At 48.2% G+C, this 20,531-nt stretch overlaps 1 protein-coding gene and 1 pseudogene across 1 annotated transcript in view; one reads left to right on the forward strand and one right to left on the reverse strand.

Moving 5' to 3' along the window:
• Window positions 1-20,301, forward strand: part of LOC142310984 (uncharacterized) — a 44,976-nt gene extending 24,675 nt beyond the window's left edge. The window contains exons 3-5 of the mRNA XM_075348932.1: window positions 10,250-10,378; window positions 16,731-16,868; window positions 19,743-20,301. Coding sequence (XP_075205047.1) covers window positions 10,250-10,378; window positions 16,731-16,868; window positions 19,743-19,832 — 357 coding nt within the window. The 3' untranslated portion in view covers window positions 19,833-20,301. The remainder of the gene's footprint in view (window positions 1-10,249; window positions 10,379-16,730; window positions 16,869-19,742) is intronic.
• On the reverse strand, window positions 11,822-13,722 carry LOC142303219 (calponin-2 pseudogene; annotated as a pseudogene).
• Window positions 20,302-20,531: the final 230 nt, after the last annotated feature.

Raw genomic sequence — 20,531 nt, forward strand, 5'->3', positions numbered from 1 at the left:
GTGCTTTTTTTCTCCGCAGCATAAACCGACCTGTGGCGCAGCTTCCCGAGCCTCAGCATGTCAATTTATGCTGCGGAGATGAGTGTTCTCTGCAGGTAGAATAGAACTAAAGTCCACAGCAGCCTGAACCCAAATCGTGGGCATGGGCAGCTGCGTTCTCCCGTGGACAACACTCACATCTCTGCAGGAAGGCTGACACTGTGTATTAGACGCCGTGTCGCTGGATCATGGCCACATAGCCTAAGAGTGAGAAATTTGTTGCTACAGCAACATTTTTGTGAAGTACCTGTGGATTCAAAATGCTTACTATACTCCTGAATAAAATCGTTGAGGGGTCCAGTTTCCAAAATGGAGTCACTTGTGGGGGGTTTCTGCTGTATAGGTACCCAAGAGGCCCTGCTAATGTGACATGGTGCGCGCAATTTATTTCAACTTTTCCAAAATTCAAATGGTGCTCCTTTCATTCCAAGCCCTCCCATTTATCCAAACAGAGGTTTTTGGCCACATATGGGGTATCCCTGCGCTCACAAGAAATTGGATAACAACTTGTGGGGTCCACGTTTTGTTGTTGCCTCTTGAAAAAGTGAGAAATGTGATGCTAAAGAAACACTTTTGTGAAAAAAATGAAAATTTTCAATATGGTAACCTAAGCTTATCAAATTCTGTGAAGTATTCGTGGATTCAAAATGCTCAATATACACCTAGATAAAAGCCTTGAAGTGTCTTGTTTCCAGAATGGGGTCACTTGTGGGGGACCTCCACTGTTTAGGCACTTTAGGGGCTTTCCAAATGCGACATAGCGTCCACTAATTATTCCAGCCAAATGTTCAGTCAAATGGCACTTTTTCCCTTCCGAGCCCTGCTGTGCACCCAAACAGTTGATTTCCACCACACATAAGGTAGCATACTCAGGAGAAATTGCACAATACATTTTATGCTGCTTTTTTTCCTTTTACTCTTTTTTAAAAAAAGCTATGTGGTTGAAGTAACAATTTTGTGGTAAAAATGTATTTTTTTTATTTTCACAACTCAACATTAGAAACTTCTGTGAAGCACCTGGGGGTTCAGGGTACTCACCAAACATCTAGATAAATTCCTTGAGGGGTCTATTTTTCAGAATGGGGTCACTTGTGGGGAACCTCCACTGTTTAGGCACCTCTGGGGCTCTCCTAATGCAACATGGTGTCCGCTATTTATTGCAGCCAATTTTGCAGTCAAATTGCACTCCTTCCCTTCCAAGACCTGCCGTGTGCCCAAACAGTTGATTTCTTCAGCGCTCTATTGGGAGACCCAGACGATTGGGGTATAGCTACTGCCCTCCGGAGGCCACACAAAGCACTACACTAAAAAGTGCAAGGCCCCTCCCCCTCTGGCTATACCCCCCCGTGGTATCACGGGTTCTCCAGTTTTAGCTTTGTGTGCGAAGGAGGTCAGACATCCACGCATAGCTCCACAGATTTTAGTCAGCAGTAGCTGCTGACTATTTCGGATGGAAGAAAAGAGGGCCCATATAGGGCTCCCAGCATGCTCCCTTCTCACCCCTGGATGGTGTTGTAAGGTTGAGGTACCTATTGCTGGTACGGAGGCTGGAGCCCACATGCTGTTTTCCTTCCACATCCCCCTGAGGGGCTCTGAGGAAGTGGGATCCTGCCGGCCTCAAAGCTCTGACGCCGGGCTCCATCCACAGACCCATTTGAACCTGCTGGATACGGAGCTGGAGTACCGTTCAGGGACATGGCCCTGCACCATTACAGGTACTCTGTGTCCCCGTACACACAGGCACAGCACACTCCAGACTTGCTGGGTGTGCTAGTGCGCCGGGGACAGTAAAGGGTTACAGTCACTGCAGCTTTGCTGAGTGACTTTGTGTTTTGGGAACTACCGCGCCGGACGCTCCGGGAGCGGCGGCGCGGCTGGGACTTGTAGTTCGCCGGGGACTGGGCGCCGACCGCGCTTTTACGGCGGCGGCGCTTATAACTCCAGTCCCCGGCTTCTGCGGCCTAGTGCCGCTTCGTTCCCGCCCCCTCCCTGTCACTCAGGGAAGGGGACAGGCGCTGAGCAATCAGCAGCGCCGAGGGCTGGAGCCTTTTTACATGCTCCAGCCCTCTCACTGCACTCTGTCGGACGCCGGATTCCCGCTCTGCCTTGGGGGCACGCCCACGGCCCGCCCCTACTCACACGAGCTGGGGAAGAAGCCGGCAGCCATTACTGCAGAGCTCGGGGCACCAAGGCAGGACAGTGGCGATCATACACCCGCTTATAGGCGGGCGGTAAGAGGCACACATAGTGCTGACCACGATATAACTGCAGTGTATACATGTGTTGTTTTTAACTACATAGGTCGCTATATGCCCGCTTGGGGAGCGACACATCAGCAGCAGGAAAGCAGGTGTGCTAAAGCACAGGCTTTCTAGGCTGCTTGTTTTGCACGACTGAGGTGTTCATTTGTGTTTATGCTGATATGCTATACATTGCACTGTACAGTCGCTAGTCTTAGCTATATTCTTCTGGAATGGCTAGACTACAGCAGCAGAAAACCAAGGGTGCTGGGGCACAGGTTTTTTTCTATGCTGCTTGTATTGCATGGGCTGCAGTGTGCATTTGTACTTGTGCTTGTATGCTATACATTGCACTGTATGGTCACTCTTCTGGGCTATATTCCCCTAGATGACCAGTCTACAGCAGCAGAAGAGCAGAGGTGCCAGGGCACAGGCTTCTATGCTGCTTGGATTGCATGTGCTGCAGTGTTCATTTGTACTTGTGCTTGTATGCTATACATTGCACTGTAGGGTCACTCTTCTGGGCTATATTCCCCTAGATGACTAGTATACAGCAGCAGAAGAGCAGGGGTGCCAGGGCACAGGCTTCTATGCTGCTTGTATTGCTTGTGCTGCAGTGGTCATTTGTACTTTATGCCTGTATGCTATACATTGCAATGTACGGTCACCAATCTTGGCTATATACTTCTAGATAGCTAGTCGGCAGCGGCTAAAAAGCAACACAGATTTCAGTGCTGTTTTTACTACATGGGATGCTGTTCATGACACCGTCCCATTGTGTGCATGCTCCCCTGTAGCACGTCGTCTGCCGGGGTCTCTAGCACTTCGTCTGCCGGGGCTCTACTAGTTGTGGCCAAAGAAACTTCCTGTCAACCCTGTCCATGGACAGGGACGGAGTAGTCATAATATAGAGACTTGCACCCATGGGCAATCTACTTGAACAAAAGGCAGCTCTTCAGGGCTTTGATACTGACATCGCTCTCAATCCGGATACACCGGGTGGTAACGCCATACGGAATGATCCTATACCGTCCATCAATGGAAGGTTGGATCTTTCTCCCTCAGCTCCCCCAGTGGAGATAGGAGACGAACAGGAGAAGTTCCTTTTCAGTGTCTCACGCAGATATTGAGTATTTTTCTGGCCACGCTGACTTCAGAGAAGCAGTCCAGGAACACCACGCTTACCAGATAAGCGTCTTCTCCAAACGTTTTTAGGATACACGTTATCCCTTTTTTCCCCTGACGTGGTCAGCGCTGGACCCAGGGTCCAAAGGTGGATTCTCCAATCTCCAGGCTTGCATATAGAGCCATAGTTGCACTGGAGATGGGGCTTCACTTCAAGATGCCATTCACAGACAGATGGACTCTGGTTGAAATCTGTCTAGGAGGCTATCGGCGTGTCGGTTGCTCCGGCATCCACAGCCGTATTGGCAACCTAACCTTTTCTGCTGTTCTTGCGCAGCTGACCTTGAGCAGGGACATCTGTACCGCAGAGGCGTCCGTAACCCCGCAATGTCTGCACTGCGACTTACCCTGTTAATACTGTCCTAAAAGTACAGTCGAGGTTTCGGTCCTTCCCAAGCTCCGGCAGGTCCCAATTGTCCTCGTGCAAAAGGGCTACAAAACCTCAGACGGGCTCAGATTCCGGCCGGGCTCAATCTCGCCCAAGGAAGGCAGTCGGAGGAACCGCTACCAAGGCGGTCTCCTCAGGACTCTCAGCTCTCTCTCTCTCTCCGCATCCGCGGTTGATGGCAGACTCCCCCGCCTTTGGCGACATTTAGCTGCCACAGGTCACAGACCGGTGGGTGACGGACATTGTGCTCACGTGCACAGGACAGTGTTCTGTTCTCGTCCTCCGACTCCATTCTTCAGAACGGCCCCACCTCTCCACCGAGCAGATGCCCTGCTGCAGGCGGTGGACGCTCTAAGAGCAGAAGGAGTGGTGATCCCTGTCCCCCCTCAGGAACGAGGGCGAGGGTTTGTACTCCAATCTCTTTGTGGCTCCAAAAATGGACGGTTCCTTCCGTCCTGTTCTGGTTCTGAAACTGCTCAACGAGCATGCGAACGCCAGGCGGTTCCGGATGGGATCCCTCCGATCCGTCATTGCCTCAATGTCTCGAGGAGACTTCCTTGCCTCAACAGACATCAAAGATGCCTATCTCCACGTGCCAATTGCTACGGAGCACCAACGTTTTCTACGTTTTGTGATAGGAGACGAACATCTTCTGTTCGTAGCTCTGCCATTCAGTCTGGCGACAGCCCCACGGGTGGGCACCAAGGTCATGGCAGCAGTGGTAGCAGTCTGGCACTCTCACGGACACCCGGTGATTCCGTACTTGGACGATCTACTCGTCAAAGCAACCTCCCTTGAGGCATGCCAACGCAGCCTGAATGTTACGCTGGAGACTCTCCAGACTTTCGGGTGGATCATCAATTTGGCAAGGTCAAATCTGTCTCCGACTCAATCACTAACGTATCTCGGCATGGAGTTTCATACTCTATCAGCCATAGTGAAGCTTCCGCTGAACCAGCAGCGTTCACTGCGGACAGAGGTGCAGTCTCTCCTTCAAGGCCAGTCGCACCCCTTAAGGCGCCTCATGCACTTCCTAAGGAAGATGGTGGCAGCCATCGAGGCAGTTCTCTTTGCGCAGTTTCATCTGCGCCAACGGCAATGGGACATTCTCCGCCAATGGGATGGGCAGTCAACCTCCCTGGACGGGAAGTCTCCCTTTCCCTGACGGCCGAGGACTCTCTGCAATAGTGGCTTATTCCCACCTCATTGCCATAGCCCCCATCCTGGGCAGTGGTCACGACAGATACGAGTCTGTCAGGGTGGGGAGCAGTTTGTCTCCGCCACATGGCTCAGGGGACGTGGACTCAGCAGGAGTCCACCCTTCAGTTCGATGTGCTGGAAATCGGGGCAGGGTATCTTACCCTATTAGCTTTCCAAAAGTGGCTAGAAGGGAGCAGATCCGAATCCAGTCGGACATCTCCACAGCGGTGGCATACATCAACCACCAAGGAGGGACACGCAGTCAGCAGCCTTCCAGGAAGTCCGGCGAATCCTCATGTGGGTGGAGGACACAGCATCCACCATATCCGCAGTTCACATCCCGGGCGTAGAAAACTGGGAAGCAGACTTCCTCAGTCGCCAGGGCATGGACGCGGGGGAATGGTCCCTTCACCCGCACGTGTTTCAGGAAATCTGTTGCCGCTGGGGGGGGCCGGACGTCGACCTAATGGCGTCTCGGCACACCAACAAGGTCCCGGCATTTATGGCACGATCGCGCGATCACAGAGCTCTGGCGGCAGACGCCTTAGTGCAAGATTGGTCGCAGTTCCGGCTCACATATGTGTTTCCACCTCTGGCACTCTTGCCCAGAGTACTGCGCAAAAATCAGATCCGATTGCAGCCGCGTCAGACTCGTCGCACCAGACTGGCCGAGGAGATCGTGGTACCCGGATCTGTGGCATCTCACGGTCGGCCGACCGGGGTCACTACCAGACCGACCAGACTTACTGTCTCAAGGGCCGTTTTCTCCATCGGAATTCTGCGGCCCTGGACCTGACTGTGTGGCTTGTGTGTCCTGGATCCTAGCGTCTTCAGGATTATCCCAAGGGGTCGTTGCCACCATGAGACAGGCTAGGAAGCCCACGTCTGCTAAGATCTACCACAGAACGTGGAAGGTTTTCTTAATCTGGTGCTCTACTCAGGGAGTGTCTCCCTGGCCATTTGCATTGCCTATCTTTCTTTCCTTCCTACAATAGGAGTTAGAAAAGGGCTTGTCGCTAGACTCCCTCAAAGGGCAAGTCTCAGCACTATCCGTGTTTTTTCAGAAGCGTCTAGCACGTCTTTCTAAGGTGCGCACGTTCCCGCAGGGGGTTTGTCATATCGTACCCCCGTACAAGCGGCCGTTGGATCCATGGGATCTGAACAGGGTTCTAGTTGCTCTCCAGAAGCCGCCTTTCGAGCCTCTGAAGGAAGTTTCCTTTTCTCGCCTGTCACAGAAGGTGGCGTTTCTCGTTGCGATCACATCGCTTCGGCGAGTGTCTGAGCTGGCAGCTCTGTCATCCAAGGCTCCCTTCCTGGTGTTTCACCAGGACAAGGTAGTGCTGCGCATCATTCCGGAGTTTCTCCCTAAGGTAGTATCCTCGTTTCATCTTAATCAGGATATCTCCTTACCGTCCTTTTGCACTCATCCGGTTCACCGGTATGAGAATGATTTACGTTTGCTAGATCTGGTGAGAGCACTCAGAATCTACATTTCACGCACGGCGCCCGTACGCCGTTCCGATGCCCTTGTCGCTGGTACGCGCAAGAGGTTGCAGGCTTCTAAAGCCACCCTGGCTCGATGGATCAAAGAACCAATTCTGGAAGCCTACCGTTTTGCAGGGCTTCCGGTTCTTTCAGGGCTGAAAGCCCATTCAACCAGAGCCGTGAGTGCGTCCTGGGCGCTACGACACCAGGCTTCGGCTCAACAGGTGTGCCAGGCAGCTACCTGGTCGAGTCTGCACACTTTCACCAAACATTATCAGGTGCATACCTATGCTTCGGCGGATGCCAGCTTAGGTAGAAGAGTCCTGCAGGCGGCAGTGACATCCCCGTAGGGGAGGGCTGTTTTGCAGCTCTAACATGAGGTATCTCTTTACCCACCCAGGGACAGCTTTTGGACGTCCCAATCGTCTGGGTCTCCCAATAGAGCGCTGAAGAAGAAGGGAATTTTGTTACTTACCGTAAATTCCTTTTCTTCTAGCTCTTATTGGGAGACCCAGCACCCGCCCTGTTGTCCTTCGGGATTTCTTGGTTGTTTGCGGGTACACATGTTGTTCATGTTGAACGGTTTTTCAGTTCTCCGACGTTATTCGGAGTTAATTTGTTTAAACCAGTTATTGGCTTCCTCCTTCTTGCTTTGGCACTAAAACTGGAGAACCCGTGATACCACGGGGGGGTATAGCCAGAGGGGGAGGGGCCTTGCACTTTTTAGTGTAGTGCTTTGTGTGGCCTCCGGAGGGCAGTAGCTATACCCCAATCGTCTGGGTCTCCCAATAAGAGCTAGAAGAAAAGGAATTTACGGTAAGTAACAAAATTCCCTTCTTCCACCACATATAAGATATCACCAAACTCAGGAGAAATTGCACAATAAATTTCATGGTGATTTTTTTCCTGTTACCCTAGTGAAAAAAAAAAAAGCTACCTGGTTGAAGTAACAATTTTGTGGTAAAATTTTATTTTTTTATTTTAATGGCTCAACGTTATAAACTTCTGTGAAGCACCTGGGGGGGTTCAGGGTACTCACCAAACATCTAGATAAATTCATTGAGAGGCCTAGTTTCCAATATGGGGTCACTTGTGGTGGTTTTTTGCTGTTTACGTACCTTATGGGTCCTCCAAATGCAACATGGTGCCCGCAATCTTTTTCAGCCAAATTTCCTTTCCAAAATTCAAATATTGCTCCTTTCGTTCCAAGCCCTCCCATTTGTCCATACAAAGGTTTCAGACCACATGTGAGGTATCACCGCGCTCATAAAAAAGTGGGTAACAAACATTTGGGTCAAATTTTTGGAATTGCCTCTTGAAAAAGTGAGAGAATTGATGCTAAAGCAACATTTTTGAGAAAAAAATTACAATTTTCAATATGACAACGTAACGTTAACAAAATCTGTGAAGTACCTGTGGGTCCAAAATGCTCAGTATACCCCTCGATAGAAGCCTTAAGGGGTCTAGTTTCCAAAATGGGGTCACTTGAGGGGGGTTCCTGCTGTTTAGGTACCTTAGGGGATCTGTAAATGCAACATGGTGCCCGTAATCTGTTTCAGCCAACTTTGCTTTCCAAAATTCAAATATTGCTCCTTTCGTTCCGAGCCCTCCCATTTACCCAAACAAAGGTTTCTGACCACATGTGGAGTATCAGCGCGCTCATAAGAAAGTGGGTAACAAAGTGTGAGGTCCAATTTTTGGTGTGATCTCTTGAAAAAGTAAGAAAATTAGTGCTAAAGTAACATTTTTAGGTAAAATGTTAATTTTTATTTTTTTTCATTCCACATTACTTTAGTTCCTGTGAAGCACCTGAAGGGTTAATACACTTCTTGGATGTGGTTTTGAGTACCTTGAGGGGTGCAGGTTTTAGAATGGTGTCACTTTTGGGTATTTTCTGTCACCCAGGCCTCTCAAAGTCACTTCAAATGTGATGTGGTCCCTAAAAAAATGGTTTTTGTAAATTTTGTTGAAAAAATGGGAAATTGCTGATGAACTTTGAACCCCTCTAACTTCATAACCCCAAAAAATTTTGTTTAAAAAATTGCGCTGATCTAAAGTAGACAAGTGGGAAATGTTATTTATTAACTATTTTGTGTGACATAACTCTCTGGTTTATGGGCATAAAAATTAAAAGTTTGAAAATTGCAAAATTTTTATTTTTTTTGTCAAATTTCAGATTTTTTCACAAATAAAATAAATAAATATCATCCTAAATTTACCTCCTAACATGAAGCCCAATATGTCACGAAAAAACAATCTCAGAATCACCGGGATCCATTGAAGCGTTCCAGAGTTATAACCTTATAAAGTGACACTGGTCAAAATTGCAAAAAATGGCCTCGGCATTAAGTACAAAACTGGCTTCGTCCTTAAGGGGTTAAGGTACCAAGGGGGATACAAATAAAACTCAAATCACCTGCCATTTTCCCCATTCAAGAAATACTCCCATTATTTTATTATTCCTTAAGCTTGTGTAATTGTACTGATATACTCACCTGTTGCTGTCTTCACATAGTCTGCAGCGCTGCCATGGTCCTCTTCTCAGTCATGTGACTGATTCCGACCAGTCGGCTCAGTGCGTTCATTGTGTGAACCGGAAGTCACTTTTACATTGTAAGTCTATTACGCGTTGGCTTCCAGCTCACACATAGGATGCAGTTATCGGAGTGGTCAGAATCAGTTAAATGAGTAAGAACCACAGCGCCTAGTGATACCTATAGCAGTTCACTTACACTACAGTACGTACAATATGTAACCGGTTTGGGGAGTAAAAAAAATAAATAAATAAATAATGGAGTGCTTTAAAAATAAAACTAGTTGGTATCGCCGTATCTGTAAAATGAATTTATTTTAAATGCCATGAACAGAAAAATAATCAAATGCCAAATTGCAGGGTTTTTTCCCCCTGTAGGTGCGGTGAATGTAAATGTTAACAAAGCGTAATAAAAACATGATGTATACCCTAAAATGGAATTGAAAAATATGCTAGCTCATCTTGCAACAAATAAATAATCTGTCATATCTATCAAGGAGTAGATAAAAAATGTAATAGGTCTCAAAAAATGGTGCCAGAAAACAAATTTTGGGATATATATATATATATATATATATATATATATATATATATATATATATATATATATATATATATATAATATAGTATTTATACATTAGCAAGGTACTGTGGTACAGATTTTGTTTTGAGTGGCTCAAATTTTTGCAACATTTCTAGTGGAATATGCCACTGTTTACACTAGAAGTCGAGAGGATAAAAATGAAATGTTCCATTTTGAAAAATTTGGCTAAGAAGAAATCAATGAATACTGCAAAACTAAAAAAAAAAAGTAGGATCTAAAGCAAAAAAGAAAAGGCAAGAGCCCCATCAATCAGGCTTTTAGTTTCCTGATGGAGCCTTGGGGTGAGAAGTGTTAAATGGGCAGACTAATAGTGTGTTTTTGTTTTTGTTTTTTTTTCCTTTTGCTTTAAAGGCACGCATATGGTCTTCAAAGGCTCCAGAAGTGATGCCTCCTGGGCAGAGCCCTTATCAGCACATAATCCTGCATTTTTTTTTTTTGTCTGCAAATCCATACTTTAGAAAGGAAAAATAATAACTTATGATGTGCACAGACATATATATTGCCTGATGCAAGCTGATTTAGCTGCTGATACTCCATTTTTTTTTTTTAACTAATTCCGATTTGCCTTCATTTAGGTGGCCATGCGTGCCTTAGGCTTTGAGCCAAAGAAAGAAGAAATGAAAAAAATGATAGCTGACATTGATAAAGACGGTTCTGGCACCATTGACTTTGAGGATTTCTTATCTCTAATGACACAGAAAATGGTAAGTGGAAGAACTTGGGGAAGATTTACTTAGCAGCACTACAATTCTGACACAACTTGCATACTTTGCCTTGCAAGGTTAAGATCTTTTCAGGCTTGCTTGATAAAGGGCACACTGACGATGCCACCCAGTGCACCAAATTTCTGGGACAGATTTCTAGCACAAAGTCAGACTACTAATGGTGTAAAGTTGGACTAGACAGTCTAAAAATGCACCATACGTTTAATCCAGCATGAGCTGTTATGATAAATCTGATGCAATTTTAGATTGTCTGGTCTAAGTTTTTAATCTGTCCTAATTTTTTTTTTATTTTTTTACTGTTTTAGTTAATTGCCTCATTGCTATATTTTCTTTACTTTATAGATAGAAAAATTATATTTCTCTTGACTCCTCCTTGGGGGACACAGGACCATGGGTGTTATGCTGCTTATCCATAGGAGGACACTAAGTAGATGCAAAAGACATTAGCTCCTCCTCTGCAGTATACACCCCCTGGCCGGGCCAGGCAACCTCAGTTTTAGCTTAGTGTCTGTAGGAGGCACATCCCTTCAAGGTTTTTTTGTTATTTTTTGAGGGTGACGGTTCCCATATGGACTGATCTCCCAATATAATCAACGGGCGGGAACGCGGAGTGTCGCCTCCCCGTACCCCCTCTTGCGACGCTGGATCCTGGGCTGCATCTTACTGGACGACGGGTCCCACAGACACCGATTATTTTATTATTTTTTTTTTTTCCCAGAGGCCCAGGGCAGAGGCAAACTTCCTCAGCTCCTTTTGCAGGCACTGAGTTGATACATTGCACCTGTGTGGCCGGACACAACAGGCTGACTCTGCTATTTCCACTGCCTGGACCTAGGCAGTGTTAAGGTGAGATCCTCCCTGACTGGTTTCCCAGGCAAAGGGAGTAAGGGGTGCTTCACACACAGCGAGATCGCTGCTGAGTCACGTTTTTTGTGACGCAGCAGTGACCTCATTAGCGATCTCGCTGTGTGTGACACTGAGCAGCGATATGGCCCCTGCTGTGAGATCGCTGCTCGTTACACACAGCCCTGGTTCGTTTTTTTTTATTGTTGCTCTCCTGCTGTGACACACACATCGCTGTGTGTGACAGCGAGAGAGCGACGAAATGAAGCGAGCAGGAGCCGGCATCTGGCAGCTGCGGTAAGCTGTAAACATCGGGTAACCAAGGTGGTTACCCGAAATTTGCCTTCGTTACCAGCCTCCGCCGCTCTCACGCTGCCAGTGCCGGCTCCCTGCTCTCTGCACATGTAGCTGCAGTACACATCGGGTTAATTAACCCGATGTGTACTGTAGCTAGGAGTGCAGGGAGCCAGCGCTAAGCAGTGTGCGTGGCTCCCTGCTCTCTGCACATGTAGCTGCAGTACACATCGGAACAAAACACTAATACAAGGAAAAAGTCCACTTATTTGGAATTTTGGGCCAAAGAAAAGCCTACAGGCGGATTGGTCTCATTTGTGGTAGATTGTGCTGCAGCCCACACACCAGTGGGGGAATTCCAAGTCTTGCTCTGGATTGTAGTCATATTCATGCTGATCCTCATCCTCTTACGGATTTGGCAGATTCTCAGGATTTCCCTTTGGACAATATTTGGGATCATAGATCTGACGGCCCAAGCCAAATATCTGGCCACTTTGGTTGGCCCCCTGGTTGTATCCCATCTGTAGGGACATGGAAGAATTGTCACACTTTTCAGTGCCGGTCTTCGTATCATAAATATGTCGTCTTGTTCCGGGAGCAGTCATCCCAACCTGACTGGCTCCTTTGTTGGTGCCCATTTGAAGGCTTATTGTGGAATGGTCCATAGGTGCCAATATATTGTGCTTTGGGTCATACAGATGCCTTCTTGTTCCATATGCAGTCATTCCAGACTGGCTGGCACACTTATTAGTACCCATTTGCAGTCCTATAAGACACTGCCCCGCTTTCTTTGTGTTCTCATCAAAGTTTCTTTCTTGCCTCTCCGAGTACTTCACTGCAATAATTAACCCGATGTGTACTGTAGCTAGGAGAGCAGGGAGCCAGCGCTAAGCAGTGCCATCGGCTGATTCTGGTGAGGTACACCGAAGCAAATACGAACCTTGCTTCTCACTGTTTCACTGTAGCTCTGCAGATCATTGCTCCCCCTCCTGGCAAACTCCTACCAGGAACATGCAAAATTCTAAGGGTACTAAGAGTGCTAAGGCTCACATTATTATTATTCAGCCTGCACTACCTGCCACGCTGAGCTACCACGTAAACACACCTCTTCTTTCTGTGAGTCCTGTGCCCCTGTAGCCCCCCCACCCTCCCCCCCGCCACCACCGCTGCAACTGTCAGCCCAGAGCCTAGAGCTCCCAGCCCACCGGAATGGACAATGTTGTCCTTCGCACCCTTCTGGGCCCCCGGATGGAGCGCAGCCTGTTGTCACCCCTATGGAGGTGAGCAAATCCGGGCCCATGCTTCACTGGTTGCAGGGATCAGAAAAAGGGCACACGGCCAGGTGTCTCCAGCACTCTCTCATGGCCCCCAGGGCTCTCCCTCGGGAGCACACAGGGCAGACTCTCCCACACGTTCACCAGGTTCTGAAGGGCTGGAGGAGGGAGAATGCTGTTTGTACAAGGATGATTCCTTGGTCTCAACCTCCCCAGATGATCAAACTGCAATAGACTCCCTTATCGCAGCAATCAACCAAACTCTGCATGTGGAGGATTCCCCATCCACTACCACTGACCATGCGGTCTCCTTTAAGAGGGCAAAGAAACCCCAAAAGGTTTTCGCTGATCACCCAGAGTTTCAAGATATCCTCACAAAGCAAAGGGAGCAACCTGACAGGCGCTTCGCCTCACCTGCCCATAAGGGCTGGGCCGATCCCCCCCTCGGTCGACCCCCCCCCCCCCCCACCCCCTCTTGCCACAAAGACGCTCCTGTCTTTACCCGATGGCTCCTCCATCAAGGACCCGACAGACAGACAGGTGGAGCACCTCGCCCGCTCTGCCTTTTTGAGGCTGCGGGTTCCTCCCTCTCGCCCTCCTCTGCCTCGGTGTGGGTCGCAAAGGCGATCTCGGTCTGGGCAGAATCCCTTAACACTTCGCTTGAGGAATCCCAATTGCCTCATACCTTCACAGAGGTAACAGCTCAAATTGCCGCTGCGGCGGAGTACCTCATGCAGGCTTCCATTGACGCTGCTACCTGCACAGCATTTGCCGCCTCAAATACCATAGCCATCCGCAGAGCTCTCTGGCTCCGACAATGGTGAGCGGACTCTGCCTCTAAGAAGTCTCTCACGGGCCTGCCCTATTTTCCAGACCGATTTGTTTGTTTGGCGAACGTCTGGACAAGCTCATTTCGGAAGCCACGGGAGGAAACAGTACCTCCCTTCCCCAGCTGAAGCCCAGGACGACCTTCACCAGACGTCCACAGTCCTCATTCTGCTCCTTTCGGAACTCATTTGGTTGTTCGACATCCCGCTCTGCCTCCGCCGCTAGCCGCGGACTACGCAGAGACCGACCTTCTCAGCTCTCCCCGAAACCCACTTCGTCATGGCAGCCTAGACCAAAACAGTCCAGGACTAGGGAGGCTCGTCCACGACGTTTCCCCCCCCTCATGACTCCTTCGGCGCCCCGGAAGACACACTCATTGTAGGGGGGTCGACTGCGGCTCTTTCAATACATCTGGGCTGCCGCCTCAGGCGACAAATGGGTGCGAGACCGGTTACCACATAGAATTTCGTACCTGCCCCCCCCCCCCCGAGTCGGTTCTTTCTCTCAAACCCCCCAAAGACTCAAAAACGACGCGAGGCCTTTTTCACAGCAATCCACTGGCTCCAAATGGCAGGAGTGATAATATCTGTCCCGGACGACGAGAAGTTCAGGGGTTTTTTTTTATTCAAACCTTTTTGTGGTCCCCAAAAAGGATGGGTCAGTCCGACCCATCCTGGACCTCAAACATGTGCACGTACGGAGATTCAGAATGGAGTCCCTAAGGTCCATTATTGCATCCATGGTCAAAGGGGAATTCCTTGCCTCCATAGATATCAAGGACGCGTACCTGCACATACCCATCGCCCCAGCTCACCAAAGGTTCCTCCGCTTCGCGGTTCAGGACTCCCATTTTCGTAGCCCTACCCTTCGGCCTTGCCACCGCACCAAGGGTCTTCACCAAAGTCATGGCGGCCGCCATGAGTGTCCTTCACGCCAGGGAAGTAGTCGTTCTGCCTTACTTAGAAGACCTCCTCATCAAGGCCCCCTCCTTCCGCGACTGCTCAACCAGTGTGCAGATCACCGCGGACACCCTCTCCCGCTTAGGGTGGCTACTGAATCTAGACAAATCATCCCCGGTCCCATCACCTTCCTGGGCATGTCCCTGGACACCCGTCGAGGCTTGATATCTCTCCCTCAGGACAAGGCGATCGCTCTACGACAAGCGGTACGCTGCCTTCTACGTCCTCCGTCTCGCTCCATTCGATTCAGCATGAGTGCTAGGCAGGATGGTGGTGGCTATGGAGGCAGTGCCCTTTGCTCAGCTGCACCTCCGTCCACTGCTGTTGGCACTTCTAGCTGCCTGGGACAAGAGCCCCTTCTCCTGGGCAAACATCTTCACCTGACGCCTGCAGTCAAGTATGCACTCTGCTGGTGGCTTCGGTCCCCATCCCTATCCAAGGGGAGATCTTTTTTCCCAGTAAACTGGCTGGTCCTGACCACGCACACCAGCCTCCTAGGCTGGGGAGCAGTGTACCGGCACCACACTGCTCAAGGACGTTGGACGCCCCAGGAATCTTCCCTACCCATAAACCTCCTGGAAATCCGCGCAATCTTCCTTGCGCTCAGGGCGTTCTGCCCTCTGCTAGCGGGTCGACAGATTTGAGTCCAATCGGACAATGCGACAGCTGTAGCCTATATCAATCGACATGGGGGCACCCGCAGCAAAGCGGCTTATCTCGAGGCCCACAGGATCCTCAGCTGGGCCGAATCGACGGGGTCAGTGATATCAGCGGTACACGTACCGGGGTTAGAGAACTGGGCAGCAGACTTTCTAAGTCGCCAAGGCCTGGCCGCCGGAGAGTGGTCTCTCCACCTAGAAGTGTTCCTACACATCTGCAATCGCTGGGGTACACCAGACGTGGATCTAATGGCCTCAAGGTTGAACGCAAGGGTACCCGCGTTCATAGCCAGGTCACGCGACCCGCAGTCCATCGGCGCGGATGCTCTAGTCTCCTCCTGGCACCACTTCCGCCTGCCTTACATATTTCTACCTCTACCCCTGCTGCCGCGGGTAATCAGGAAGATCAAGGCAGAGGGAGTCCCGGTGATACTGATAGCACCGGACTGGCCCAGGCGCGCCTGGTACGCCGAATTAGTACAAATGCTCACAGACGTACCGTGGCGCCTTCCAGACATTAAAGACTTGCTGACCCAAGGGCCCATTTCCCATCAGAACTCCAGAGCCCTGAAGCTGACGGCATGGCCATTGAGACCTGGGTATTAACAAGAGCAGGATTCTCCCCCGCGGTTATCTCCACCATGATCAGCGCCCGAAAGCCTGCTTCATCCCGCATTTACCACCGTACGTGGAAAATCTTTTTTTCATGGTGCAGGGAAACTAACGTCCAGCCTATGCCTCTGGCCATCCCCAGAATTCTCAATTTTCTGCAGTCTGGCTTGCAAGCGGGGTTGGCCCTCAGCTCCCTTAAAGGGCAGGTCTCAGTGCTCTCAATCTTCTACCAATGCCTAGAAAATTCTGCAAACTGCAGTAGCGCACCTCTCTCAGTAGGCACTCCAAACTGTCTGGGACTGGTTCCTCGTCCTTGGGTTGTGTTGTCTTCTTTTATTTTTTCCCACCCATGGACTGCTTTAGGACGTCCCATGGTCCTCTGTCCCCCAATGAGGCGTCAGAGAAAAATGGATTTTTGTGTACTCACCGTAAAATCGTTTTCTCTTAGCCATCATTGGGGGACACAGGACCCACGCTGTTGCCCTGTTGGGCCTTGGTTCTCTCAGTACCTTATTTAGTTATGATTCTTTTTCTCATGTTCCTCCGTTAAGATAAGTTCTTACTATTTTTTTTCTCCTACTGCTTGTGTACTACAACTGAGGTTGCCTGGCCCAGCCAGGGGGTGTATACTGCAGAGGAGGAGCTAATGTCTTTTGCATCTACTTGGTGTCCTCCTATGGATAAGCAGCATAACACCCATGGTCCTGTGTCCCCCAATGATGGCTAAGAGAAAACGATTTTACGGTGAGTACACAAAAATCCGTTTTTCCCAAACGAGTATAAGCTCAAAATATATTTTCAGTAATAATCAATTTGCACAATTTAATTCTAAAACCTGTCTCTGATTTCTTTTTACAACCAGAGTGAGAAAGACTCTAAAGAAGAAATTATGAAAGCGTTCCGGCTATTTGATGATGACGGCACAGGCAAGATTTCTTTTAAAAACCTAAAAAGGGTTGCCAAAGAATTGGGTGAGAACCTAACAGATGAAGAATTACAGGTATGTTATGGCATCCTAGTGAATATCTAAAGATTATCTATCATTATCATTTATTTTGCGTAAATCAGTAAAACAAGACATATTTGCCACCTATCCCAGATTGCCACGGAGCCTCTAGCAATAGTGGGAGCTCTCCAGCATGATCGTCTGTAAAAGGTTCAGTTGTGGCAGTCACTAGTGATGAGCGAGCACTACCATGCTCAGTACTTGTATCCATGTTGGATTGGCGCAACTGGAGTACCCGAGTATAATGGAAGCCAATGGAGACTTCAAGCATTTTACTGGCAGATTTCCTGAAAAAAAATGCAGAAGTCCCCCATTTACTTCAATTACACTTGGGTACTCAAATTGCACCCACATTACACTCGGTTACGAGTACTGAGGTATCAAGCACCTGAGCATGGTGGTGCTCGCTCATCACTAGTGATCATTACTAAGGCCTAAAACACACTTCTGCAAAAAAAAACGTCCGTGTGACACTGTCCGTTTTTCCGGTCCGTGTTCCGTTTTTTTGGGGGTGTTTCTCCGGTACGTCTGGCATCCGTGTGATGGCGTATGCGAGCCGTGTGCACGTGTAAAATGTCCGTGTTTGTGTGTAAAATGCCCGTGTATGTGTACGTGGAATGTCCGTGTGGAATGTCCGTTTGTGCAACACAATGTCCTTGATACATGTCGGCTGACAGCAGACAGAGTTGCGCGATGAGAATGAACTCAGGTGAACTTCACCCAACTTCATTGTCATGCCGCGGCTCTGTCTGTGTGCCGCGTACTGATTAGCGGTCACCTGTGAAGGATTCACCAGTGACCGCTAATCCCTCGAGTGACTGAAGTGAGCAGCCCTCTCTCATACGTACCGCTCCCCGATCACCAGCACGGCGAGGAACAGCTGTGCAGAGAATACGCGGCAACAATTACTTTGAATATGCCAGCCGCTCATTAATCAATCTCATATTCCCTGCTTTCCCCACCCACAGACGCCTGTGATTGGTTGCAGTAAGACACGCCCCCCACGCTGAGTGACAGCTGTCTCACTGTACCCAATCACAGCAGCCGGTGGGCGTGTCTATACTGTGCAGTAAAATAAATAAATAATTAAAAAAAACAGCGTGCGGTCCCCCCAATTTTAATAACAGGCAGATAAAGCCATACGGCTGAAGGCTGGTATTCTCAGGATGGGGAGCCCCACGTTATGGGGAGCCCCCCAGCCTAACAATATCAGTCAGCAGCCGCCCAGAATTGCCGCATACATTATATGCGACAGTTCTGGGACTGTACCCGGCTCGTCACGATTTGCCCTGGTGCGTTGGCAAATCGGGGTAATAAGGAGTTATTGGAAGCCCATAGCTGCCAATAAGTCCTAGATTAATCATGTCAGGCGTCTCCCCTAGATACCTTCCATGATTAATCTGTAAATTACAGTAAATAAACACACACACCCGAACAATCCTTTATTAGGAAAAAAAAAACACTAACAAATTGCCTTGTTCACCAATTCAATAAGCCCGAAAAAGCCCTCCATGTCCGGCGTACTCCAGGATGGTCCAGCGTCGCTTCCAGCTCTGCTGCATGAAGGTGACCGGAGCTGCAGAAGACACAGCCGCTCCTGTCAGCTCCACACAGCTAATGAAGGGAATAGCGTGATCAGCTGAGTTGTCACTGAGGTTACTCGCGGCCATTGCTGAATACAGCTGATCGCGCTATTGCCTTCATTAGCTGCGTGGAGCTGTCAGGAGCGGATGTGTCTTCTGCTGCTCCGGTCACCTTCATCCCCATCCTGAGAATACCAGCCTTCAGCCATATGGCTTTATCTGGCTGGTATTAAAATTGGGGGGGACCGCACGCCGTTTTTTTTTATTTATTTATTTATTTATTTATTTATTTATTTATTTTACTGCACAGTATAGACACACCCACCGGCTGCTGTGATTGGTTGCAGGCAGACACGCCCCCCACGCTGAGGGACAGCTGTCTCACTGCACCCAATCACAGGCGTCTCTGGGTGGGGAAAGCAGGGAATACGAGATTGATTAATGAGCGGCCGGCATATTCAAAGTAATTGTTTCCGCGTATTCTCTGCACAGCTGTTCCTCGCCGTGCTGGTGATCGGGGAGCGGTATGACCGGGGGAAGAAAAAAAACGAGCGCCAATGTAAGTATGACTGAGAACAGCAGAAAAAAGGTAAGTATACTGACTTTAATTTAAAAAAAACAAAAAATAAGATCGCTAGTGTAAAAACGCACACGCACGAAACGTGCTGAACACGGACATACTCCGTGTGCGGTACGTGCAGGCACGGACCCATTGACTAAAGCGGGTCCGTGCCTGCGTGCTGCCGGCCAGGAACGGACATATCGTCCGCACACACGTACTTACCACACGGACACACGTTCCGTGTGATTTTACGTGTGTGTGCCATCTACCATTGAATAACATGGGTCTCCGTGTGTACGTGTCTCCGGTACGTGCAAATACGTACCGCACACGAACAAATTAAACGGATGTGTGTAAAGGAGCTCCCTCTAGAATTAAATGAACGGGAGAAAAGGAAGATCTTACGCCCATAAAATGTAAGGTATTAAATAAACTTTTTTAATTAAAACAAAAACGAGCAGGTGATCCGGTACAAAAATACAAGACGGGCGACACTGAAAGTAGGAGAGGACAAAATATATATATATATTTATGTGTATGTGTGCGTATGTTGTGTAGGGGCAGTGCAAAGTAAATACAACACAATAATATAGAATTATGACCTTGTCCCACTGGTATTTTACATTTGTTGTCAATGTTAAAATCCAAGCCTTGCTGTATACCACCTCAGCTGCATGACGCGGACAACTCTTGAGCATGTTAAATTGCCCTATTTTGTTTCAGGAAATGATTGATGAAGCCGATCGTGATGGAGATGGGGAAATCAATGAACAGGAATTTCTTAGGATCATGAGGAAGACGAGCCTTTACTAAGTTGGTTGTAGAAAAACTGCTAACATTGTGAACATCTCCAGGAAAGAAGACCAAAAAAGCTATTTGAAATGATTAGTCCTAAAAATTGTATTAGGACTTGTTTATTTCATAGCTATATGTATTGTTCTGTTGAAGCCTCTATACGGATCCTTTGAAATGTGCCATTATTCAGCATGCCTATACAACCTTGCTATATTACTAGCTGTGTTATTACATCTGCACAGTGATGTGTGAGCAAAGCGGCATTATTAATATGAATTTACTTCCATAATTCCCTTTACATCAGGCATAGACCATTTAGTCTGTCTTTTCCATTTGTCTTTTTCTTTGTGATTTGCCACCTGTTTACTACTTGGTATTGGATGAATGGCTGGTAGTTCATTCTTCACTTCTAGCTTTGTGTGTGTCAACGTTACTCGTAGTAGATCAACTTAAATATTTTGTAATAAACCTATTTTTTTTAAAAGTTGTTTGGTTTGGAGTTTCTTTAGTTTTTTTTAGTCTTCTGTCGAAAAACAAATGTTTTTATAAAGTGTCTTTTTTCTTTTTTTTTTTTTTTTTTGTTTTCCTTGCAAACCTTTATACTATTCACCAGGGGGAGCTCATGAGCTGTGGCATATATGTGTATGCGTATATATTATTTATAATTAGTTCAGTGTAGATGTTTTATGCAAATGTACTGGGAGGAATACTGAAAAG

This window comes from Anomaloglossus baeobatrachus, chromosome 1, assembly GCF_048569485.1.
Source record: "Anomaloglossus baeobatrachus isolate aAnoBae1 chromosome 1, aAnoBae1.hap1, whole genome shotgun sequence".
NCBI lineage: Eukaryota > Metazoa > Chordata > Amphibia > Anura > Aromobatidae > Anomaloglossus > Anomaloglossus baeobatrachus.